The sequence below is a fragment of the Gopherus flavomarginatus genome, chromosome 3 (assembly GCF_025201925.1).
Source record: "Gopherus flavomarginatus isolate rGopFla2 chromosome 3, rGopFla2.mat.asm, whole genome shotgun sequence".
Taxonomy (NCBI): Eukaryota; Metazoa; Chordata; order Testudines; family Testudinidae; genus Gopherus; species Gopherus flavomarginatus.
In genome coordinates this window covers 57,124,003-57,151,168 of record NC_066619.1, presented here as the reverse complement: position 1 = coordinate 57,151,168, position 27,166 = coordinate 57,124,003, and the positions used below count along the sequence as shown (strand labels likewise).

Genomic DNA, 27,166 nt, shown 5'->3' with positions numbered 1-27,166 from the left:
GGTACACTTGGTGGCCGTCTCTACCTTCCACCCAGGGGAGAATGGCCGCTCAGTGTTTTCACATCCTATGGTATCTCGATTCCTCAAGGGATTGAAGCGCCTGTACCCCCAGGTATGCCCCCCTGCCCCAACCTGGGACCTCAACCTGGTTCTTACCAGACTTATGTCGGCCCCATTCGAGCCATTAGCAACTTGCTCCTTTCTGTACCTGTCCTGGAAAATTGCTTTCCTTGTGGCCATCACATTGGCATGACAAGTTTCCAAGCTTCGGGCTCTCACGGTGGACCCTTCGTATACTGTGTTCCACAAGGACAGGGTGCAGTTGCGACTACATCCTGCCTTTCTCCCCAAAGTGGTATTGGCCTTCCATGTTAGCCAGGAGATCTTCCTTCCAGTCTTCTTCCCGAAGCCACATTCATCGCACAGGGAGCAACAATTGCACTCCCTAGATGTCTGTAGAGCACTCGCTTTTTATATCCAGTGGACAAAGCCCTTCCGCAGAACACCTCAACTCTTCATCGCGGTGGCAGAGCATATGAAGGGCCTACTTGTTTCCTCACAAAGGATTTCATCCTGGGTGACATCGTGCATCCGCACCTGTTACGACTTGGCTCATGTCCCCTCGAGCCACATCACTGCACACTCTACCAGGGCTCACGCTTCATCTGCTGCCTTCCTGGCTCACGTGCCCATCCACGAGATATGTCGCGCAGCTACCTGGTCTTCGGTCCATACCTTCGCCTCTCACTATGCCCTGGTTCAGCAGTCCAGAGATGATGCAGCCTTTGACTCCGCAGTATTACACTCTGCGACATCTCACTTCGACCGCACCACCTAGGTAAGGCGTGGGAATCACCTAACTGGAATGGATATGAGCAAGCACTCGAAGAAGAGAAGACGGTTACTCACCTTTGTAACTGTTGTTCTTCGAGATGTGTTGCTCTTATCTATTCCAAACCCGCCCTCCTTCCCCGCTGTCGGAGTAGCCGGCAAGAAGGAACTGAGGAGCAGTTGTCGGCAGGGGTATATATCTGGCGCCACTCCAGGGGGCGGCCCAGCCGACCCACCGAGTGTTGCTAGGGTAAAAATCTTCCGACGAACTTGCACGCGGTGCGCGCACACCTAACTGGAATGGATATGAGCAACACATCTCGAAGAACAACAGTTACAAAGGTGAGTAACAGTCTTTTCTTCCCTCAACCTCCCCAATCACTCACCAAGAGGCAGCCCTCACTTAGGCTCTCTTCCCTCTCTGCCCCACCCCCACTCCCCCACTGGGAGGCTCCCCCTTCCCCAATCCCTCACCAGGAGGTGGTGGGACTCTGGCTGTCAGCCCTGGGGTGGCAGCAGCCGCACAGAAGTAAGGGTGCCAGTGGGGTACTAAGTGACTAATATCATTTCTGTGATGCTGCTGGTGCGGTGCTGCCTTCGGAACTAGGTAGCAGCATATGTACTTGTAGGGACGTAAATGACTACAGACACAAAGAAATGGGGCTCATTCACATAAGTTTGAGAACCACTGATAAGGGAACTATGTTGAGAAATAAAAACAACGAGGAGTCCTTATGGCACCTCATAAGCTTTTGTGGGCTAAAACCCACTTTATCAGATGCACAGAGTGGGTTTTAGCCCATGAAAGCTTATGCCCAAATAAATTTGTTAGTCTCTAAGGGTACGTCTACACTATCCGCCGGATCTGCAGAAAGTGATCGATCTCTAGTGTAGACGCGATAAATTGATCCCCAGTCGCTCTGCTGTCGACTCCTGTACTCCACCGTGGCGAGAGGCGGAAGCGGAGTCAACGGGGAAGCTGCGGCAGTCGACCCCGCAGCATGAGGACATGAGGTAAGTTGACCTAAGATAACATCGACTTCAGCTACGCTATTCTCGTAGCTGAAGTTGCATATCTTAGGTTGATCCTCCCAGTGCAGACCAGGCCTAAGGTGCCACAGGGACTGCTCATTGTTTTTGCTGATATAGACTAACACGACTACCACTCTGAAATATGTTAAGAAGGTGGATTGAGTTTTGCGTAGGTGTTTGGTGTGCAAATGAATTCTAAGACAAGAAAGCAACACCAACAACTTGCCTCTAACTAGGATGAATTTGGAGAGCTGTGTATATATCTTATGATTGTACATGTATCGGGTAGACATATTTTAGTGAGGGCTCACTATCACTGCTGAAGATGTAGTGTTCAAGAGTAAGGCTGTCTCTTAAATTTGGATGGACAGTGAATGGATAGTGTGGGATCAGAATCAGTTTTTACCTTAACTCAGTGTTTCTCAACCTATTTACCATTGTGGGTCTCATATGCAGCTTCCTGTGTGTCCTGTGAGCTGCATCCACACAATATATATACTACCTGGATGGCTATGAGGATGTCACATGGGCCGCAGGTGACCTACAGGTCGCAGGTTGAGAACTACTTTCTTAACTACTGTTTCTTGTGTTTTCCAAAGAGTGTGTGTGTTTAATGTATCAACTAGTTGGGGCTCAGTGAGGTTGGATTCCGAGTGACTCAGCGGGGTGGTCCAGGTGCAGGGGGAATGGGTGGGTTCTGGCTGCAGGGGAGTGTGAGGCTCTGGGAATGGATGCACGAGGGTTGGGCAGATGGGAGAGCAGCTTCCTGTACAGAGATTCCTCCCCCTGCAGCTGAGGAGTGATGGGGAGAGTTTGCAGAGCTTCCAGCAGCTGGGGGAGAAATCTGGAGATGGGTCTGACCCAGCCCTGGATGCCGTGCAGGGGAAAAGGAAGTCCTCGTCCTCCCCAGCCCAGCTGGGACTAGCTGCTGATCCCAGCACAGAGTAGGAGCTACTGGTCCCGTCCCTTGCCCTACAGTGATATACCTCTCTGCTGGCTGCCAGGGGCACCCAAAACATATTGCCAGGGAAGGTTGCATGACTTCCAGGGAAGGTTGCATGACTTCTTTTGTGGCTTCCCTTTGCTTCCCTGTCAAAGTCATTTTTCTGCAAGGAAGCAAAGAAATCTTCAGGGACATAAATTCTGTGCATGTGCAGTGGCGCAGAATTCCTCCAGGAGTAAAGCTTTGTAATACAAGCATGCAACCTTACATAAATTAGTGTGTGTGAGAGATCTTAGAGCTCTCTGAAGTTCACCATGAATGGATAGAATAACTTCAAGTTAACCACTTGTTCATACCCAAAATTGTCAGCTGTTGAACCTTCCTGCTGCTATATTAAATCAAATTGGAGTATATTGTAATGTACAACAGATATAGGTTAACTTCAAGAGCTCACTGGTCTCCCACCTCTCCCTCCACTGGACATTGTTACATGTAAATACCAGCTACTGACCAAGTGAAAAGATTTATTCACATAGATAAATAGCTAAGATTTCTACAAAAATACTTGTATAAATAAATGTCCACTAAAATTTGACTTTAGGTTTCTTCTCTTGTAATTAGCGGATTTATATGTGGGACTTCGTTGCCAAAAATAGCAATAGTGAATTAGAGTAACAACAAATCTTGCCCCAGAAAGGATTTTTAAGACCTCATATTTTCTTGGTTCCAGGACTTTGAAAGTTTGCACTGTAAGACAAAATGAATTAGCACTTACAGCAGGAGGTCTGCGTTGACTGCTACTGTGGGTTAAGAGAAGGGGGGAAAACCTATTAGAGGAGGAAAAAATGATTGTTTGCATCAGTACTTTTCTGTGTGTGCATTTATGAAAATCTATTAATAAGATCCTCTTCATTAGAGTGCAATTTGCAGAATGAGGCTAGTGAAATTAATAATGTAGAAGAAAAAAACAGCTCTAATTTTTACATGAAAACCCTGACTCTCTGGCCTTTTGTCTTAGACAAACGCTCCACAAATGAAATTGAAGTTGTTAAATTCTGTAATCCAGTAATTGCAAATATCTAAACTTTTACAGATAGCCAAACTTCTTGTTTTGAATGAATTTTCAAGTTATTGATTAATTCTAAATTCTGGTTTTGTTAAAATAAATAGTAATTTTTTTAAAAAATCCCACAAATGTATTAATTGGGTGTAGTCTGATGTCTCGTGGCAAGAAGGAATAATGAGTAAACCATATTGGGCACCTAGAACTGGGTGTTGCCACTTCATTTAATAACTGTATAATTTATGCACACAGGAAACAAGCAGTTAAAACAAGCTTCCTTAGACTCCTTAAAATCCTTTACCCCACCTTAAGTATGCTGTAGCACAACGAAAATTTGAATCTGATTTAATTGAAGCTAGAGGGTTCCCCATGCATTGAGAGTATTCACTAAGTGGGGTGGGGCTCTAGGTTCCCACATCAGCACCACCACTGCTTTCTGCATCTGGAGGGTGCATGGCCAGATTGCAGCAGGGATCCCTACTTGCCAGCAGGGCCCGTGAAGGCCTCTGGCAGCCAGAATATAGTATAGTTCCACTCCAGTTTACCTGAGGGGCCAGTGCCAGTACAGAATGGCCCCATGACCAGGGAATATACTGTCAACAGCTCTGGCCCAAAGAGTTAAGTTGTCAGGTTTTATAAATATGCCCCCCAAATTGATATTCTGAACTGCATAAAATCAACAGAAGGCAACATGGCCAATAAGGGGTTAATTCTAGGACAGCTTTTGTTTTGATAATAGATGCTTTTACTCTTGTTTTGATGTTATATTTTACTATGGATCAAAGATGCCAACAGAATCCTATGGAAATTGGAGGTGATGACTGATCTGAGAGCTTTCCAGTTATTTGTTATAGGAGTTGTGATTCAGTGCAACAAGCAAATAGTAGCTTTTTATATGTTGGTGGAATAGATACATAGTATAAAGTTCTGAACAGCAAACCATTCCATGTATACTTCTGGTTTCTCAACGGGAACTTAGTCTTGAATGAACAATACATTTCAAAAGTTTTAAGTATAATGACAGACATCCCCAGTAAGTGATCACACAATTGGCAACAGAGATTAAGAGTTTCAGTACAGGAAGATCTTTTGTTGCCTCTTAGCTGAATGGAAAAATGAAGCTTTTAATCTCCAGATAGACTGAGGAAGATTCAATGACAGTATGTACCTTAGAGGCAGCAGTTAGAAGGCCTGCTGTACCACCTGGCCCGTATCACACTAGCATTTAATATTTTTGAGAGGATGCAGGATTCATTATAAGCAGTAACATTTTTATCTTTGTCAAAACTCAATATGTTTTGAGTAGTATGTTTTTGTTACTGTATTGTTTTCAAATCTTGGCATAAACTGGCTGTAGGTTAGGATAACTGGTTACTTGTAGAGTGATAAATTTCAGGATTCTGAAGACTGCTGTTCATACTGCCTTTAAAAAAGAAGTAAAGAAAAACCCAAGGCTAGACACTCAATGACAATTTAGACGTAGCAATTAGTAGCCAACATACTTACAGATCCTACAAACTTAAAACTGAATCCCTAGCAACGGGCTGGGGGGTGGCACAAGAGAGGAAGAAAATTGGAGAAATGATCTTTCAGCAATAGCATCTATTGGGACAGTGAATGTGTTCCAATTTAAAATTAATGAGGAAATTCCCTAAAAAAATCTGATATGGTAAGAACTGATTGGGACATTTTAAGACGAAGTTTTTTACAATGTGCATAAGTTATGTTAGCATGTGTTTTGTTTTTCCCTGGTGAACATGGTTTTAAATGGGGTCCGCCACAAGTGATCCTGACTGTTGCAATGGTAGTTAGCTGTTTGGTCAAAAATAGATATTTTGCGTTTTGGAAGCAGCTTGTCTTCATCTGTACGACCATAAAAACATGGCCTTTAAGTAACTTTAAGTTTCCTAATCCTTTAAGAAAAATCATTTCCCTTCCAAAACTGGCTTGTTGGGGGCAGCCTATCATGCTATGAGAACTCAGGAGTGAGACTAGTGACTCGTTACTTTTCATATGGTTTTTCTCTTCTGTTGTCTCCTTAACTTGACTGAGTGGTGGAATGGGTAAACTTCAGTTAAGACATAATTAAGGTCTATGAGAGGTGATTGGCATCAAATTTACTCTTTCGGCAAGAAGCTATTTCAGAATAGAAATAGGATGCAGTGACTAGTTTGCTCTTCTACTTTTCATTTTAGAGTACATGTGCAGATATTTCAGCAAATAAATGTATTTTTGTGTTCTGTGTAAAGTATTGATTAGCCTTGGTATCATAGCAATGTACTAAGTTAGTGTGAAGGAATTTCTGAATTGCTATTTACTTTAGCCCCTTAAGCCTTACTTTAATAGAGTATTTTGCACAGTTTTTACAAGTTGTTAATACCCCGTATGACCTAAACTAAGTAATTTGGATAAGATTTTTTTAAACTGCACAAAATGAAGAAAATGCAAATTGCCACAAGTGACTGATACGTTGTGGGATATCACCATTTGTCATTCAGTGACTTGAGTATGGAAGACGGAATCAGGTGGTTTGGGTTTGATTCATGAGTCTGCCATTTACTACTTCATCGCACTATGCCTCAGTTTTCCAGTCTATAAAATGTCAATGACACTTGCCAGTCTACATAAAGCACTTTAAAATGTGTAGGTAAATGCCACCATATAGGTATTAAGTGTTATATAACAATCCAGTAGGTGTGACTTTTTTGAAATTTTAAATTTCAAGAGAATTTTTTTTATTTATGTATTTCTCCTATAATGTATTCACACGCACACACATACAAGTGATCTTAAAATTTCACCAAACATTTATTTTATCTATTGGTGAAATTTTAAGATCCCTTAGAAAACTACTTGTTAAAGGGTATATTGTTCTAGTTATATACATGCAGCAAAGGATCCTGTGGCACCTTATAGACTAACAGACGTTTTGGAGCATGAGCTTTCGTGGGTGAATACCCACTTCCTCAGATGCATGTAATGGAAATATCCAGGGGCAGGTATATATATGTGTGCTAGCAAGCAAGCTAGAGATAACGAGGTCAGTTCAATCAGGCAGGATGAGGCCCTGTTCTAGCAGTTGAGGTGTGAAAACCAAGAGAGGAGAAACTGGTTCTGTAATTGGCAAGCCATTCACAGTCTTTGTTCAGTCCTGAGCTGATGGTGTCAAATTTACAGATGAACTGAAGCTCTGCAGTTTCTCTTTGAAGTCTGGTCCTGAAGTTTTTTTGCTGCAGGATGGCCACCTTAAGGTCTGCTATAGTGTGGCCAGGGAGGTTGAAGTGCTCTCCTACAGGTTTTTGTATATTGCCATTCCTAATGTCTGACTTGTGTCCATTTATCCTTTTCCGTAGAGACTGTCCAGTTTGGCCGATGTACATAGCAGAGGGGCATTGCTGGCATATGATGGCGTATATTACATTGGTGGATGTGCAGGTGAATGAACCAGTGATGGTGTGGCTGATCTGGTTAGGTCCTGTGATGGTGTCGCTGGTGTAGATATGTGGGCAGAGTTGGCATCGAGGTTTGTTGCATGGATTGGTTCCTGAGCTAGAGTTAGGAGAGCACTGCTGAGCTTCAGTTCATCTGTAAATTTGACACCATCAGCTCAGGATTGAACAAAGACTGTGAATGGCTTGCCAATTACAGAACCAGTTTCTCCTCTCTTGGTTTTCACACCTCAACTGCTAGAACAGGGCCTCATCCTCCCTGATTGAACTGACCTCGTTATCTCTAGCTTGCTTGCTAGCACACATATATATACCTGCCCCTGGATATTTCCATTACATGCATCTGAGGAAGTGGGTATTCACCCACGAAAGCTCATGCTCCAAAACGTCTGTTAGTCTATAAGGTGCCACAGGATCCTTTGCTGCTTTTACAGATCCAGACTAACACGGCTACCCTCTGATAGTTATATACATGTTAGTGAAATTCAGGGAAACATGCACTGAGATAAGAGTAATGAAGTGCAACACCTCACTGAATCCTCCATATTCTGTTGTGAAAAGTGTGTATCTTCACCCAGAAGTGCATATGCTATTCAAAAGTTTTCACTAAAATGAATTAAGTAAAATAGATTGTTCTTAAAATACTTTTATAATCTTAAAAATATTGTACTAATATAAATGTTTATGGTGTTGTGTAATGGAAAAATAGGTTATGGCTTACATTTATTTCATGTTTTGTCTATGGCCTTTTTCTGTTCTAAATGGGTAGTGTGGTCTCATTGACAACTATTTTATTTGAATATGGATTTGATCTCCTGCACTTTAAAAATAAATTCAGTTACAGCAGACTGCAGCTTGTAGTAATAAGAGCTGAAAGTATATAGTGAAAAATTGATCTTAATCTGTCGTGCAGTTATGGATCTAATTATATTTAGAAATGCATTTAAAAGGAGGAGGAGTCAATGAAAATTTAAAAAGTGCTTGATAAAAGATCAGGCGACCTCTCAGATGTTCATATTTGTGGCGGGTTGGTTATATGAAAGAACTTTACCAGAGTGCATAAGGTATGTAGAATCTTTACCTCTCCCTTTTGAAATTCCCTTCTAGGTATTACTGATTTGTTTTTAGTTTGCTTATAATTAACTTCTATAGTTGATAACTCCCAAACACATGATAATAAACTGCATAGTAATAAGTGCTTACTCCTGTACAGCCCAGGTGGTCAGCGTTTTTTAAAATACCAAAAAGTTTTCTCAAGAAATATTTCTTGTTTACCCTGATTTTTTTTCAAGAAGGCTATATATAGGTCACTACATTTTTATAGAATTCCCATTTTTATGAAATGAGTAAAGTAAATTATTGGAAATAAGTAGGGTTTGTTCTCATAAGTACCAAGAAAGTGAAGCCTGATTGAGAAGGCATATGATTTTTTTTTTTTTTAACTAAGACTCCTTAAACTTTTTCAACACTTACGTAGCTCCAAAGGCTTAACAAACATCTGAGGAAAAGCTTTTGTGCTAAATATTCAATGTTCCTCTTTTCAGTTAAGGATAGGGAGAGCTCCCAATCCATACCTCTGAGTCCTCAAAAAGCCTTCAGGAAAAGAGGGATGACTAAACTAAACATCCTGATTTCTCTGAAGTGAAAAACAAGCAAGAGATAAGTGAAACTTTTGAGGTTTTTTTCTATATAAAGAAGCAGCAAAAAGTGGGCACAAATCCATTTCCTTCCCATAAATCGTCTTGACCCTGTTGAAGTCAATGGGAGTTTGTCGTTGACTTCAGTAATCAGGATTTTGCTATTTAAGATTTTCATAATTAAGAAACTTTGACACTGGGATGTGCAACTACCACTGGGAGTTAGAATTGCATGTATTCATTTGCTGCTTTATAGATGTAACCTTGGCTATTTTGAATATTAGAGTTAAATATATTATATCTTAAATTATAGTATTTGATAAATATTGTGCAATTGTTTTTTGGAAATGTGTATTGGCTTGTAAGCTTCCATTTTTCCTAGAAGTATTAACTTGTAACAAGTTTTTTAATATAGAACAATATTCTAATTTTTGTAAAATGATTGAATATTCTGGATATTTATAGTCATAAGTCAAAACAAAAAAATTCTAAATGGCATCTTTCCAAAATCCCATTTTGTCATGTGATGTCAGTTGCATAATAAATGTTCCAACATTATGAAGCATAATTCTGTCTGTATTTGGTCTAATAAAAATATTGCATTATTTGCAATTTGCACATCTAGAGCAAAATGTATGGAATAGCTTCTTAGTCAGCTTAAGGTATAATTCTTTTTATTCTACAAATTACTTTTCCTTGACTTTTCTTATATAGCAAGATACTGTTCTCATTGACCACTCACTACTTCAAAGTAGAAGATGGAGGTGAAAGATCTGTCTGTGTCACCTTTGGCTTTTTTTTCTTTGTCAAAGCCATGGCAATCCTTATTGTAACTGAAAATTATCTAGAATTTGGACTTGAATCAGGTAATTTTATGACAATATTTATGAGCTCTGTTTACTTTAATGTCATGTATCAATATTATACCTTCAGATATCTTTTTTAGAGTATCTGTTTTAAAAAAAATTCTATTTTAGAGACATTTTTGAATTTGCATTCCCAAACATCTTTTATTAAAAGTACATCTTGTGTAATTGCCTTGCTTTACTTTAGAGTATTTTTCTGTGTAGGTTTTGTTTTTTGTTAACTCTTTGTTTACCTTTTTTATTTTTAACCTCAGACAGTTAAGTGAGGCTCCTCTGATACTGAAAAAATACTTATATTCTTAAAGAATTAATGTAAATTTTATTCATGTTCATAGAGTGCACAAATATCAAAGGGATGTTTTCAAAGACTGCTCCTGCTAATAACCAAGTTTTATTGCATTGTGGCATACTAATTAGCACATGAAAGAGCTAAACCAGACATATGAAAACTTATTTAAAAGATGTTCTGTTTTCTAGTATTTTCTTTCAAGAGATATTCCATGTTTGCACCATGATTTTTTAAAAAATAAAATCTCTCTCTCTGCAGGGTTTTCAAATTTTTCAGAAAGTGCTGTGCAGTTTCTTGAAAAGCAAGGTTTGGAATCCCAGTAAGTTTCTGAAAAATACACCCATGTGCTTTACATTAATATATATATTTTTTTTACCCTACCACTTGTTTTTTGGTAGTGAGTCTCTTGATTATTCACTCATGTACTTTGTTCTTGTACTGTGTTTATTAATGTGAAAGAGTTGAATCAATGCTCTACTTTCAAATTACTTGACATGTCTTGCTTGGTGTAATGCTTTTTGTTAAGTTTTTAAAAAAAATCAAATGTTAGATTAAATTATTAAATACAGTTCAAAATTACAAGCATTTTTCTTCTACTACTTTTTATATAACCGCTTCATCTTCATATTACATAAATCTGGACACCTCTGAGGATAAGTATTGTCCTCACTGTATAGATAAGAGGGCTGAGAGGTGAAATGCTTTGCCAAAGATTACAGGTGGAGCCTGTGGTAGAGTTGAGAGTAGAAGTCAGTTTTGGCTCCTAGTTCTGTGTTCAGGCTGTTACTTTATACTGCCTCTTGTGGAAATATGATCCATCTGCCTCAGGACCCCCAAGTTTTATGTGACTGACAGAGGCATATCCTATAATCAAAGTGATGTTGCTCACATACACTATAACAATAACTATAAATATTCCCTTTTGCAAGTAATATTTTAATCTATGCTATAAAATATTTAGAGGATGTCAGTAATACTTACCCTTATATGAAGTGAATTGTGATGGCTGTGGGAACATGATGGAATTTCTTTTGGGTGTTAATTCTAAACTAGCATATTAATTTAATATAATTTTGGGAAGGGGTTCTGAGGACTCTGGGTATTAACTAAATCAACCTTAAAAATAACCTCTACTGAACATTTTGCATTTCCTAACCTGCAATCTGTCCTCTTTTTGTAAATTATTCTGATTGTGCTTTGCTAACTTTTTAATTAATTTTCCAGTTAGTGCCTGTCTATCCTCGTTCCCTTTTGAACTTCACTGCAGTATCTTGGAAATTTATAGGCAGTGACTGCATGGTCATGGTATCTCTTGGGAGTTGAATGAGATGGATTATGAATGCATCTACTGAAATTCTCTTGTATGGGTCCCTAGACTCCTATTTGTTGCCCCCTATTAATAGTACTCTCTATTTGTATTGCATCATTTAGGTCTTTGATGCTTGCATAATCCTGAAGACAGGGGTGCAAAAAGTTCAAATACTTGATTCTAGTTTTTTAAGTTCATTTTACATTTATGAAAATATTGCATGGTTCAATAATTTAAAAAGTCATCATCTTGGAAGATAAGTGAATTAGAATTATCCATTTATGTAATGGTGATAGGTAACTAGAGTAACAATAGTTTAAGATACTGGAGAGCTACTTAGTGGGTAAAGGTTGAATGCAAGCACAATATGTTGACATTATTTGTTAAATATTTCTGCTAGCTGTTTTTATTCCTTGACCTTCCCTAGACTTCAATATTATTGAAGGATTATTTTTTGTTTTTTACAATTAATGTCTTTTTTACAGGTTATTTTCTACATAGTGCCAAACGTACAAATATGTTTCTTGGAAGATTGTTTCTATTTTCTGCATAGAAGTTTTTTCTGGCCTTTTTTTAAATGTACAGTCTGCATGGGCTTACTCAGTATTTATTCTATGTTGCCGAATCTATTGCTAGTAATTTGTAGGCTCAGCCAGTCTTGGCATCCTAGCAAGATGGAATTAAACTACTTTCTTCAAAATCTTGAATGAATTCCTTTTTGCTATTTGCCCTTTTTTAATAGTTAATTATTGGGGAGATGGGATGAAGTGTTGAGGGGGAAAAAACCTTTAAAATTTAACCACCTCCTCTTTTTTTTTTTTTTTAGGGGTCCCGTGTCTAAACTAACTTTCAAACTGTTCCTGGCTGTTCTTTGTTCACTTATTGGTGCTTTTTTGACATTCCCTGGCTTACGACTGGCTCAAATGCATCTGGATGCTCTGAATTTAGCAACAGGAAAAATAACACAGTAAGAGAAAATATATATACATAGATAAATGCTGTTCAGTGTTTTGATATTTTTTTTTATGTACAAAGAAGTAATACAATTAATTTCCAATGAGAAACTAGTGATTCACTAGGACTTCCTCCCCCATTTCCCACCTGCTTTCTCTAGTCTTCCAACAGGCCTGCTAGTTTCCTTTGCACCATCCATACCTACCACCGTCCTTCACTAGATGACTGGAGAGCCGATAAAGGAATGTTCTTTTCTCTCCGTGTATAGGAGCATCACACTGATTGGCTCTCATTCTCCACTTTGGTCACATTTTTAGGCAGATTAGGAAATGGTGATGAAGGAGAGAGTCACAGCTGCCAGTTTCAGATGTGCACTGTTCGCTGGCTGCTTGTAGGATTAGGGGCAGAATACAGAAAGAGACTAGTGTGGAGTGAAGTGGTTTCAGGAGAGCAGTAAAGAAAGCAAAACAAAACCAAGCAGAAAAAAATAGCCCCTAATTGTCTTTGTCTATTTTAATCGTGTGACTAAAACTTGGCAACTTCATTTTATATTTGTTACACATTAAATACACGGGCTTGGCTGCACTCAAACCTCCAAAGCGCTGCCGCAGGAGCGCTCCCGCGGCAGCGCTTTGAAGTGCGAGTGTGGTCGCAGCGCCAGCGCTGGGAGAGAGTTCTCCCAGTGCTGCAGGTACTCCACCTCCCCGAGTTTACACTGGCGCTTTGCAGCTCTGTAACTTGCTGCGCTCAGGGAGGTGTTTTTTTCACATCCCTGAGCGAGAAAGTTGCAGTGCTGTAAAGCGCCAGTGTAGCCAAGGCCACATTGCAATTAGGAAACTATGTAGGAAGAGCAAATTCAAACTGCAGCAGGCATAGAGAAGCATCTTTTAAAATGCTAAAGAATAAAATGCAAGTGTCATTTTCCATAAGGTTGAATAGGTAAGTGGCTGTTACTTATCATGCTATTTATATAATCAAAGGTATTTAATTGGGGAGTGGGAGTTGACACCAGATTAAAGCCACATTTTCAAATCTAGCTTCTTACCTAGTTAGAGGCCCAAATTCAGACATGTTTTGTTTTAATACATTTTAAATTTCCCTTCAGGGTTTTCTGAGTACCTGATCCCCACTGACAATCCTGGACTGTAATATCCTAATATTTAATTATACTTGTTCTTGGTGACATATATTATATAGAATAAAAAATCTTGTTGGTGTGGCTATTTTTAATGTTTAATTTTGATAATCCTCTTAATTTTCTTTCAGCAGCACCGTGCGTGTGTGTGTGTGTGTTTTTCTGTAGTTACCCATCCACCCCTTTTCCATAGGTTGCTTTGAGTACTTTCAGCCTTTTTCACACTACTCCAATGGACAAAAATGGATTTTTGCCACCCCTTTACACGTTCTAGTCCACTGATCTAATGATGTGACTTAAATAAGCAAAAGAGCAGGTAAAAGCTGTTCACAAGCTACTGAACTGCTTTGAGCTGCTCCTTGATGCTGTGGTGTTCCCTAGCAACACTGCATTGCTAGCACTGCTTTTTTATTTCTGAACCAGTGTTTACTCAGACTGCATGATGAGATGCTTCTGAAAATACAAATACAGATGGTTTTAAGAGTCTTAATAGTGTTTTAATTGAATGACATCTGATACTTTTAGGATAAATTTTTTATTCACCTGGTTGACTCCCCTATAGTATTGTAGCACTTTCTTTAGATATGGGAGTATGGGCAGTCTGGCTCAGCTAATGTTGCAATGTTGTACTGGCACCAACACTTAATTCTATACCCACTGAAGTCAATGGAAATATTTCCATTGACTTTAATGGGTGCACAATCAAGCCCTTTTGAGATTGTACTGATATTAGCTTTGTGAGAGGAACTGAGCATGGGCTTTATCTTCACAGGCCTTAGGTTCATTTAAAAAAAAAAAGTTCATTCTTGTTTTGCATTCCCACAACTTGGTTTTTATTTTAACCATCCAGTTTAATTTGCTGTGAATCCAGTACTTTTAAAAGTAACTATTCTAGAAATGATCTATCTTTCTTACAGTGTTTTCTCTCTGAGCAGCTATAATTGTATGCAAGTATCAAATTTCACTTTGAGTTAGTCAAGGTTCCCAATTAAGAAAATCTATACAAAATTGGCAAATTTGACTTGCCAGAAATGATAAAATGTTTCCCTGATTCTGTGTGAATAACAAACTAATCTTTTCAATAGTACAAAAATATTCATGTTACTAATCTCACTTTCCACTAATGGAATTGAATATTTTCCATAATTATCAGTTTGAGATACTGAGTTCTTAGATTAAACATACATTATACCAGTGTAGATATTTACAACAGCTGTCACTAACCATGTTGCTGTGTAACATGTGGTTCCTTATGGTTCATTAGAATACACTGAAATAGGAGTTTATTCAAAGTTGTGCACCTTTCACCACAGTATCTAATCATTAATTATCCTGAAATTGCGTGGCTAATTCTTCTGTTGTTAAAATCCCGTAAGCATGCTGAAGAAAAGAAGACTTCCCTATTTCCACCACTTTCTCTCAGTTTTATTGAGAAACTCCCACATTATTTTTAGTCTTGGAAGGATTTGATTTTTATTGGTATATACTCGTTCATTAGCCCGTTCGTTTATAAGCCAACCCCCCAAAATGGATGGGTAAAAATAGCAAAAACTGTATGACCCTTTCATAAGCCGAACCTGTATTTCAGGGGGTGGAAAACTTTGGCTCCTGGCCTGTCAGGGTAAGCTGCTGGCGGGTCGGGACGTTTTGTTTACTTGGAGCGTCTGCAGGCATGGCGCCACTTCCTGCAGCTCCCATTGGCTGGGAACGGCGAATTGCGGCCACAGGAAGCTGAGGGGCTCCATGCCTGCAGATGCTCCAGGTAAACAAAACTATAGTGTATTAGTTTCAATGATTCCATAGAGCAAAGGTTAGCAACTTTTCAGAAGTGGTGTGCCAAGTATTCATTTATTTGCAGTAGTTTAAGGTTTCGCTTGCCAGTAATACATTTTACGTTTACAGGGGCTGGCAGGTGGAACCCCAGACTGGCAGCAGGCTGAGTGGGGCCAGTGGCCGGGACCTTGGCTGGCAGCGGGCTGAACCGCTCAGCCTGCTGTCAGTTGGGGGTTCTGTCTGCCGGCCCCTGCCAGCCAGGAGCTGGTGGCGGGGACACCAGGCTGGCAGCAGCGTGCCACAGTAAATCACCTTGTTTGCCACCTTTGGCATGCATGCCATAGATTGCCAAATCCTGCCATAGAGTTTAAAATCATCAAATTTTGGTGTACATCCCTGCTCTTTGATGCGTCATTTTTTTACCAAAAATATTCAGCTTATGAACGAGTATATACGGTATGTCAGTAAACATTTATTTCAGCATACATACAAACTGAAGAAAAGATACTTCCGTCAATGATTGTTTGAAATTTACTGATAGGCAGAGTCAGAAAAGTGCTTCCTAAGTTTGTTTTATTTAAGGATATTTACTTTATATATTTTTACATGTGATGTTTACAACTTTGTATTTTACAGTTATCAAGCTTTAACTTTTTGACACTGAATGACTACTGGCATTAAATAATTATCTGACTCGCTTCATAAATTCCTGCCACTGTGAAAATTTAAATCTATAAAAATTGAAAAAAATGCTTAAAATTAAACAATGATATTGTCAGCCAAAATATATTCAAACAAATTCTGCCAAGCCTCATTACTTTCAACAATTTGGAGGTATGAAAATCTGGATTGCCAGTGTAATGATCGTATGTATTAAATATATTTTCCTTTTCTCTTTCCTTCCAGAACATTGCTGCATATAAACTTCTTGGCACCTTTACTTATGGTCTTATTGTGGGTAAAACCAATCACCAAGGACTATATTATGAACCCACCTCTGGGCAAAGAGAGCATACCTTTGTAAGGTTCCTTTTTAACATTTGTTCTGAAGTCTTAGGATCAGATTCTTCACCCCCATTCTGTTCCATTTATGCCAGGTAAAAGGGCTGAAGTGACATAAAGGGGCCTTAAAATCCCTGTTTCTGACCATGGAAGGAATACTTGGCATAGGCCCTACAGAGATTCCACCATATCCCTAGGATGGTGCTGTAGCATAGGCCAGGCTTGTTTTTCACTGCAATATTTCTCAAGCTATAACTAGAGTTGTCCCATCTCTGTGCACACACGGGTGTCTAGCTTGAGTTATAAGTGGTGCTTTAAGTTTGAACAAGCTGGCCTATTACGGGATGTGTGTTGAAGCTCAAGTGCTGCTGCTGACATCTGAGAGCTAATAATGTAGTGGTGATGCAGCATCTGGGTTAACATAGTTCATCAGCTACTAATCCAGTCACTCTAATAGAATTGCTGTGCTGCTAATCAAATCACTCTTTCTGGGTGGGGTGTTATCTTGCAGTGTGGTCAGTAGAGTAGCTAACTTCATTTGGAGAGGAGGTTATACTGGTATAGTCTCCATGGTAAACATACCCTACATGTTTCCTGATTTGTGTATTGGAGAGAGGCTGCAGTGTCACTTTATTTATTGAAGCTAAGTGTTATGGTAAAATTCCCCACTCTGAACCTTAACGTCCAAAAGATGGGGTACCAGCATGAATTCCTCTAAGCTCAATTACCAGCTTAGTACTTGTAGCGCTGCCACCAACCAGGAATTCCAGTGCCTGGTACACTCTGGTCCCCCCCAAACCTTGCCCGGGGACCCCCAAGACCCAGACCCTCTGGATCTTAACACAAGGAAGGTAAACCCTTTCCCTCACCGTTGCCTCTCCCAGACTTCCCCTCCCTGGGTTACCCTGGAAGATCACTGTGATTCAAACTCCTTGAATCTTAAAACAGAGAGGAAAATTCACCTTCCCCCCTCCTTCTCTCTCCCCTTCCCAGACTCTCCCTGAGAGAGAGAGTAATCCTAACACAGAGAAAATTAATCTCTCTCTCCCCCTTCCCTCCTTTCTCCCCACCAATTCCCTGGTGAATCCAGACCCAGTCCCCTGGGGTCTCACCAGAATAAAAAAACGATCAGGTTCTTAAACAAGAAAAGCTTTTAATTAAAGAAAGAAAAAACAGTAAAAATTATCTTTGTAAATTTAAGATGGAATATGTTACAGGGTCTTTCAGCTATAGACACTGGGAATACCCTCCCAGCCTAAGTATACAAGTACAAATTAAAATCCTTTCAGCAAAATACAAATTTGAACTCCTTCCAGCCAAATACACATTTGCAAATAAAGAAAACAAACATAAGCCTAACTTGCCTTATCTACCTAGTACTCACTATTCTGGACATACAAGACACCGTATCAAAGAGGTTGGAGAGAAACCTGGTTGCACGTCTGGTCACTCTCAGAACCCAGAGAGAACCACCACCAAACACTAACAGCACACACAAAAACTTCCCTCCCTCAAGATTTGAAAGTATCCTGTCCCCTGATTGGTTCTCTGGTCAGGTGACAGCCAGGCTCACTGAACTTGTTAACTCTTTACAGTCAAAAGAGACATGAAGTACTTCTGTTCTATTAACCCTTAACTATCTGTTTATGACACTAAGTAATCCTTTTTTTGAAAAAATTAAAATAACTATCACAGTAAAAATAAGTTTGTAGGTTTTTTTACTGTTTTGTTTCTAGAAATAAAAGCTGTCTAATTGTTGTGACCACTTTGTATGCCAAAGGAAGTTGCATTGGCAGTGAACTCAATATAATTACAATTTGAGTTTTTGTACTTTAGTGTTTTTTTTTTAACTAGAAAAACTATTGCAGTGACTTGGCATTTAACCTGGCTAGAGGGCCAAAGATATAATTAGGCTTTACTTCCGTTGATATTTTACAGCTGTATAGTGAAGATTCCAAATCTTAAAGCATTTGGAATGCATAGTTCTCATTTATTATTCCAGATTGCTTGAAATCTTCAGTACTGACAGAACTTACCAGGTTTTCCCATTGCAGTTACTTGGATATTTATATAGGCCTAGTGCTATGACATGAATGGGAAGTGTAAGGAACTGAGGGAGAAGGGAAAATTGTATATTGCTTGAACAGGAGCTATGTAAATAATTATATTAAATATTTCCCTCAAGACACGTCAAGTTTTTTGTGCAGATAATATAATGTAAACAGATACATAGGATTAAGTATATATAGGGGTGACTTTTGGAGAATATTACTAGGCTGTTTTGATCCACAGAATGTCAGAAGCAACATTTGATACGGTACGACTGTGGATAATTATCCTATTGTGCGCTTTACGGTTGGCCATGATGCGCAAACACCTGCAAGCCTACCTTAATTTAGCACAGAAATGTGTGGATCAGATGAAAAAGGAGGCTGGCAGAATAAGTATGGTTGATCTGCAGAAAATGGTAAGTAGAATGGAACAAAAATGGTAAATGTTTGAAATGATTTAACATAGCTTGTTAGGCACAACACATTGCCCTGTCCTTGTACCTTTCCAGAGGTTCAGAATTCACATCCAAAAATCGTAAACTGGGAGGTTTCTTGAGTGTTTTTTTACAAGAAGGCTCCCATTGCAAGGGGAAACCCCCTCAAATCGAGGAAATGCAGAGTTGAACTAATATTTTCCACACACCACAGCCACACAGCTAAACTCTGCTTCCTTTGCTCCATGTCCTAAAGAGTCCCTACAGGCAGTCACAGAACTGTACCTATCGCAGCCTTTTTGTCCAGCATAATCTCTGGCAATCAGCTACTGTATTTCCCAGATTAATGGGACACAGACTTCTGCAAAGGTCTGTGGAGTGTATGAATGAGTGGTGATTTAGACTTATGGTGGGCACAGAGGCAATGGGTGGCTTTGTTAGGAGAAGCAAGGGTGTGGTTATATTCCCACTTTGAGAGGCAAAGGTAAGGTTGTATGGCTGTATAGTGTGCTAAATGTGCAAAGATCCTTGAACTGTGAAAGGAACTATATACAAATATATAGCATAAAATGGAAGGACTTTTTTTTAATATAAAGAGCTGAATGATAGGGCAATTTTGTAAAAGTGTCACAAAAATGTACTAGCCTGGATGTACAAGTACCTGTCCATCTTGTTACCATGATAACACTGAATAATTATTTCTTTTAGCAGTCAAATTACTATGGCCAAATGGATGGATAGAAATTTGTAAGGCCACTATGCAACAATTTGAGAGGGAGAGGCTCATTTTGCAGAGAAGTACTGAGTGCAACATGTTAGTCAGTCCCATGGGAGATGTGATCTGGAAAGTGTCATATAGCACAAAAATGTACTTGTCTATTTTAAGTTTTTCAATAATAGTACTTATCACTATGACTATTAGTGTAGTATCTAGTATCAGAGGGATAGCCATGTTAGTCTGGATCTGTAAAAGCAGCAAAGAATCCTGTGGCACCTTATAGACTAACAGAGACGTTTTGGAGCATGAGCTTTCATGGGTGAATACCCACTTCGTCGGATGCTATATATATGCAAGCAAGAAGCAAGCTAGAGATAGAGAAGTTAGTTGAATCAGGGAGGATGAGGCCCTCTTCTAGCAAATGAGGTGTGAAAACCAAGGGAGGAGAAACTGGTTTTGTAGTTGGCAAGCCATTCACAGTCTTTATTTATTTAATCCTGAGCTGATGGTGACAAATTTGCAGATGAGCTGAAGCTCAGCAGTTTCTCTTTGAAGTCTGGTCCTGAAGTTTTTTTGCTGCAGGATGGCCACCTTAAGATCTGCTATAGTGTTGCCAGGGAGGTTGAAGTGTTCTCCTACAGGTTTTTGTATATTGCCATTCCTAATATCTGATTTGTGTCCATTTATCCTTTTCCGTAGAGACTGTCCAGTTTGGCCAATGTACATAGTAGAGGGGCATTGCTGTCATATGATGGCGTATATTACATTGGTGGACATGCAGGTGAATGAACCGGTGATGGTGTGGCTGATATGGTTAGGTCCTGTGATGGCGTCGCTGGTGTAGATATGTGGGCAGAGTTGGCATCGAGGTTTGTTGCATGGATTGATTCCTGAGCTAGAGTTACTACGGTGCGGTGTGCAGTTACTGGTGAGAATGTGCTTCAGGCTGGCAGGTTGTCTGTGGGTGAGGACTGGCCTGCCACCCAAGGCCTGTGAAAGTGTGGGATCATTGTCCAGGATGGGTTGATGATGCATTGGAGAGGTTTTAGCTGGGGACTGTATGTGATAGCCAGTGGAGTCCTGTTGGTTTCTTTCTTGGGTTTGTCTTGCAGTAGGAGGCTTCTAGGTACACGTCTGGCTCTGTTGGTCTGTTTCCTTATTTCCTCGTGCAGGTATTGTAGTTTTGAGAATGCTTGGTGGAGATGTTGTAGGTGTTGGTCTCTGTCTGAGGGGTTAGAGCAGATGTCGTTGTACCTCAGTGCTTGGCTGTAGACAATGGATCGTGTGGTGTGCCCGGGATGGAAGCTGGAGGCATGAAGGTAGGCATAGCGATGGATAGGTTTTCGGTATAGGATGGTGTTAATGTGACTATCACTTATTTGCACCGTGGTATCTAGGAAGTGGACCTCCTGTGTAGATTGGTCCAGGCTGAGGTTGATGGTGGGGTGGAAACTGTTGAAATCGTGGAATTTTTCCAGAATCTCCTTCCCATGGGTCCAGATGATGAAGATGTCATCAGTGTAGCGTAGGTAGAGAAGGGGCGTGAGTGGACGAGAGCTGAGGAAGCGTTGTTCCAGGTCGGCCATAAAAATATTGGCATATTGTGGTGCCATGCGGGTGCCCATAGCAGTGCCACTGATCTGGAGATATATATTGTCATCAAATTTGAAACAGTTCTGTGTGAGGATAATGGCACAGAGCTCAGCAACCAGCTGTGCTGCGGCATCATCAGGGATACTGTTCCTGACCACTTGTATTCCATCTGTGTGTGGGATGTTTGTGTAAAGAGCCTCTACATCCATGGTGGCTAGGATGGTGTTTTCTGGAAGGTCACCAATGCATTGTAGTTTCCTCAGGAAATCAGTGGTGTCACAGACATAGCTGGGAGTGCTGGTGGCATAGGGTCTGAATAGAGAGTCCACATATCCAGACAGTCCTTCAGTGAGAGTGCCAATGCCCGAGATGATGAGGCGTCCAGGATTTCCGGGTTTGTGGATCTTGGGTAGTAGATAGAATAACCCTGGTCGGGGCTCTAAAGGTATGTTGATTTGTTCCAGTGTTAGTGTAGGGAATGTCCTGAGTAGATGGTGCAGTTTCTTAGTGTATTCCTCAGTGGGGTCTGAGGGAAGTGGCCTATAGAATTTTATATTGGAGAGTTGTCTGGTGGCCTCCTTTTGGTAGTCAGACCTGTTCATGATGACAGCAACACCTTCTTTATCAGCCTCTTTGATTATAATGTCAGGGTGGTTTGAGGCTGTGGATGGCATTGTGTACTGCACGACTTGTAGTATCTGTACTGCACGACAGTGAAGTATCTGTGTCACCCGCGAAATATTAAGCAATGGCCATAAAAGGGCTTTGAAGGAGATTTCTAGCCCTTAATTTTTAGTCAGAAGCATGATGACTAATGTGGGGTTTCAGGATTAAGGTGGATTTATTCACAGGGCTCTTCTCACGATCATCAATACCAGAATCAGTCCAGTTGTTGCTGCTAGGAACCTCGGAGTTCTTTAATCAGAATCTTTCTGCACTCATATTTCTCATGTTATCTGGAAAATGCAACATCTTTTGAATATCTCAAAGAACAGGAGTACTTGTGGCACCTTGGAGACTAACAAATTTATTTGAGCATAAGCTTTTGTGGGCTACAGCCCACTTCATCGGATGCATAGAATGGAACATACAGTAAGAAGATATTTATGCATACAGAGAACATGAAAAGGTGGAAGTACCCATACTCATACGGGTGCTGCTCTGAAACCTAAATATCTCAGTTAACTACACCTCTACCCGATATAAAATGACCCGATATAACAAGAATTCAAATATAACATGATAAAGCAGTGCTCCGGGGGTGGGGTTGTGCACTCTGGATCAAAGCAAGTTCGATATAATGCAGTTTCACCTATAACGTGGTAAGATTTTTTTGGCTCTCGAGGACAGCGTTATAGCGGGGTAGAGGTGTATAAGTTTTTTTTGTAATTTTCATATAGCAAAAGCCTGTTCCATACATTGCCCTCTACTTCAGTCTTCCAAAATCCTCCTTTTCAGTCAGTCCAAAGCCACTGAACAAAATCAATTTTTGTTTTATCTTACTGTTTATCTATCGCCTCCACTCTTTTTTTGGTCTTCGTTGCTGTAACCAGGAAATGATCCTTCCAATCCTTTTCCTTTATTGGTTGCTATTTTTCTGTTTGATCATATTCTGTCAAAGGGGGGAACAGTCATCTTATGCTTTGGTTCCATGGTTGTCATACTTCCTCTTCAGTACCCAGTGTTTTGGAACTCTTCCCCATACTGTCTTTTTGACACATTTTCATCTCAAAACCCTTCCCTCTTTTTAGTGCTATTTTAAAGAATTCTATGCCTTTTCATCCTTTAGACAAGGCCAATATTTTATTCTTACTTAAGATGTGGAGTTGACTTTTTCATTGCTGATTTTGTTTTTTTACTTTGTCCTCTTATTTTTCCTCCAGCCCTTTGGGTCAACAGTTGTGTATAAATATGTAATGTAACATTAGTGATTAGGAGAGGAGGACCCACTCCTTGTGAAGAAATAAAATAATTTAAAAGTGGAGTCCAATAAAATATTATATAAATCTGAAGTGAAGATTCTTTAAGTGAATTCTGTTAACTAGTTAAATTAACCATGGAGCTTCTATTTGTATTTCTCATTTTTCTGACCATTTTCATTTACTAATATCTTACACTGTTAAACAAAAGCACTTAAGTCACATCTTCCAAAAGGGACTTAGACCAGGGGTGGGCAGACTGTGGCCCACGGGCAACTTCTGGCCCATCAAGCATTTTTACTGAGCTCTCTAGCTCCTGCCAGGGAGCAGGAGCGGGGGCTTGCCCTGCTCCGCCTGCCTGCTGCTCTCAAGTCCCCGGCTCTCAATTCCCTTGAGCACCATCCTCCGGCAGGCAGAGCCACACTCTGCAGGCACGTCTTCACCCTGCCCCTATGCAGCAGTGTGCCTGATTCCTTCCCGGTCGTGGCCCCACCCTTAGGAGCCTCAAACCATCCCAGCTAGAGTGACACTGCCTGTGGTGGTGCCTGGTATGGCTGTCTTGGTGTCACTGCAGGGCCCCTAGGAGTCCCCAGTGCTGCCCCAGTAGAGCCCTCTCCCCTCCACTCCACACCCCATGAATGCTCCCCTCCCCTCCTCGGTAACATCCCTTATAGAGCCCCCCATATTACTCCTCCACTGGGCGTTCATGGCCCGCCATACAATTACCATACCCAGATGTAGTCCTGAGGCCATAAAATTTGCCCACCCCTGACTTAGACCCTTAGGAGCCAAAGTCTTATTGAAAGACAGTGGGACTTAAGCATTTGCCTAAGTCACTTTTGAAAATGAGACTTAGGCTTCTGAGTCACTCCAGCACTTTTTGAAAATTTTTATCCAAAGTACATTAACTTTCAGACTGCTTTTTAACAAACTTCTAGTGTATAGAAATGCAGATCATTGGATAGGATTTTTTAGAAAAAATGAGATGAATGGATTTTTTTTAACTCTGCCTTTTGTAAGGAAATAACTAGTAAAGTAATGAGCTCTTTAAGTATTATGAAACTTTTATTAAGTCTGAAATTTTTCATGAAAAGTGTTTTTGAAGACAGTATTTTTAGACACTAAAAATCTGGCGGGAAAAATCTTTAGAATTTAGCTTCTCTCATAAGGATCACATTTCTTTAAACTGCTCGTTTTCCTGACAGTTGTATTTAAATGTTAGCTATGATCATTCATAACATGTCAGCTGTGTTGAGATTTTTTTGCACACTAAGTCACTCATAAGGATTTTGTTGATTTCAGGTGGCCCGAGTATTTTATTACCTTTGTGTAATTGCACTGCAGTATGTGGCACCTTTGGTAATGCTGCTTCATACAACTCTGCTTTTGAAAACACTAGGTAAGCAAAATTTAATAAAGGAAAACAGTGCATATGTTTAGTAAAAAATTTTGTTATCCTATTATGAAAGGCTTTTATCTTTTTATATCTGTCCATTAAAAGAAATCATGTGTAACCAATAATATACAAAGATGTTTTCTTGTCATTTAAAGTAGTGGCTTTAAGACTATTCTGTCTTCTTTCTGATTAAGACACCTGTTAACCAGATGTTAATTCCTATTTGTGATTATTAATCCAACAGGCAAACTATTTAGTATAACAAACAAATTGAGATGTTTTATGTATATTGAAACATGGATCTTTCTGTTTATAAAATGTAAAAAAACTATATCAATTATGCTTTTTACATGTATCATTTTATGGAAATCTGTTAATGACATTTTCTAATGTTAGTTCAGGTCTTATCTTTAAAACTGCATGGACTTCTTGACCCTATTTATAAATGAGGCATGGATTTTCTTCTAGTATTAATAGAAGAATAGAGCAACACCAGACCATCATGAAGGATATGTCTTACACTGTCTTACCAGATCTACTGTAGTGTAATTAGGGAGTTGACATCAGGCATTTTGCAATTTTATATTTAGGAAGTTATTTAGAAAGAATTTTCTATTTCTAATATGTCATGGGTACTGCAGGTATATTTATAGACTTGACCAAAGTAAAAGGAGATGGAATCTAGTTGCTTCATTTATTATCTTACTTTTAACAGGTAATTATTCTTGGGGCATCTATCCAGAATCTAGCTCTGACTTTCCAGTGGAGAACAGTCCACTCCCCAATTCAGTTTATTCTGAGTCTCCACCTGCTGATGGGAAGATGAAGGTAACTGTAGTACAAATAACAATGGCATTGGGCAGCCTAAAGAACATTTTCACTCCTCTTCTGTTCCGAGGACTCCTGTCTTTTCTCACCTGGTGGATTGCTGCTTGTCTCTTCTTCACAAGCCTTTTTGGGCTTTTCTATCACCAGTATCTGACTGTGGCATGAATAATCAGCTCACAAAGGAAATATCTGAAGTTTAACTTCTCAGTTCAAACCCATGTACCCCAGAGGGGCTGAAGAAAAAATGGAAGAATGCATGCGTGAAGAAAAAACACATATCAGATTTTATTCTTAAATGCTTCCTCTGTATTCTCAGGGTGAATATTGTTGCTTCAAATCACAAGTGGGTTTAACTTTTGTTACCAAATGGTTGGTAGGTAGGTAGGTAACTGCTGAATTATGCTATTGGAACTGTGACTAACCTTTTTGTGTGGCTGGTATTGGAGGGCTAGTTAAAAGGGTAGCGCCTATGAGTACCTTGCTTTCCATTAACAGTAAGCTGCCCTGAAAACTTTGTATATTACTTCAGTCGTTGACTGATGACTCTTAGTGGTATTGAGGTACAGGTAACACTAACGGTGGCTGCCTAGTTAAACAATCTTGAAACTGAGCCATACAATGGGGAGAGAATAATTTCTGTTGGAACGATATTGATCACTTTTCTATGTGAAAAGCAAAAAAATCCAACAGGACAGAAGAAATACTGTATATTACAGTAAAGAAGGCTATGTAATATTTGAATTTAAGGTAGGAACAAATGCATGGACTCAGCAAATATTGCTGCCTAAGAAGTGCAGGAATGCTCATGCTCTAAGAAGAATATTAGAAAAATATATATTGTCTCAATCCCTGCAGTCATTTTAAAGTAATGGCCATATAAACCCTCACAAGTACAGTATTGGTGCTACTATTGATCCACAAATTCCATTTGGGTCTTGAAAATTTATTTTTCCAGATAATAGATAAATTACATTCAATTCACAAAATAAAAGGAATAGGAAGGATTATCAACACTGATCAAACTGTTTAAAAAGGATACCTATAATCCTGCTGAGTGTGTATGTATCTGTAAGTGTGTGTGTGTGTGTATATATATATATAAATATATATTATATATTAGATATATAATATATATGGAGTCTATAAAAATAAATATTGAATCTTTAAGTTGCTGAATGTAAGTTACAGGGCAGTGGGATAGGGACATATATGTATCTAATGAGTTCAAGATCTCTTTTTGAATGAAAATTAAATTTTTTTTGAAAGTTCAGCTGAAAGGGCTATTCATTTTTGGTGCCTCTACAAAGGTACTTAACTTTAATAAAGAACCTTTGCAATTTTGTTGAAAGAGATTCACCCAGAAGTTGTTACTCTTATCTTTTCTGCTCTCTGTGATCTTCATTTGTTAGTCTAATGTGAGGTTATCCTGCTGATGTAGAAGTATTGAACATCTTTTAGTCTCAGAAATGTATTTTCTGTACCTTAATTTTAAAATGTATAGTAAGGAGGAGTAAAGTACGAATTTGACAAGTTTTGCTTAGTTTGAATGACAGATCCTAAGTTGAGTACTTTGAGAACAAATTAGAATGACATTTTTTTTTTCAGTTGTTGTTTTGTGTATACTGTAATCAGAAATGCAGGATTGGGAATTATTTTTAAAAAGTTTTACTTTTAAAAAAAAAGGGTACAGCAAGAAGATGTGGTTTTGTATGAGGAAGTAATATTAGCCATACATAGAAAATATGGGTAACGCTTTTGAGTTTCTTTGAATTATTTGTGTAAAGCTCGGAATATAGTAAACAAAAATGAAAAGACTGTTAGAAAATGCTTAATTTAAATGTTGTAAATCTGTGGTATGAGAAAACAAAGCTTCAAAGAATACTGAAAATTAAGGATTTGAGATAGTTATCAATTCCTCTCTCTCCATCAAATGGCTTTGAAAGC

General features: G+C 39.4%; 1 protein-coding gene across 4 annotated transcripts in view; it reads left to right on the top strand.

Moving 5' to 3' along the window:
• TMEM161B (transmembrane protein 161B) overlaps positions 1–26,492 on the top strand; it is a 75,465-nt gene extending 48,973 nt beyond the window's left edge. For all 4 annotated transcript variants that reach the window (XM_050944817.1, XM_050944816.1, XM_050944815.1 and 1 more), the window contains 7 exons: positions 9,670–9,821; positions 10,369–10,429; positions 12,246–12,386; positions 16,188–16,301; positions 18,576–18,750; positions 24,301–24,397; positions 25,110–26,492. In XM_050944817.1, the coding sequence (XP_050800774.1) occupies positions 9,670–9,821; positions 10,369–10,429; positions 12,246–12,386; positions 16,188–16,301; positions 18,576–18,750; positions 24,301–24,397; positions 25,110–25,387 (1,018 nt within the window). In that variant the 3' untranslated portion in view covers positions 25,388–26,492. The remainder of the gene's footprint in view (positions 1–9,669; positions 9,822–10,368; positions 10,430–12,245; positions 12,387–16,187; positions 16,302–18,575; positions 18,751–24,300; positions 24,398–25,109) is intronic.
• Positions 26,493–27,166: the final 674 nt, after the last annotated feature.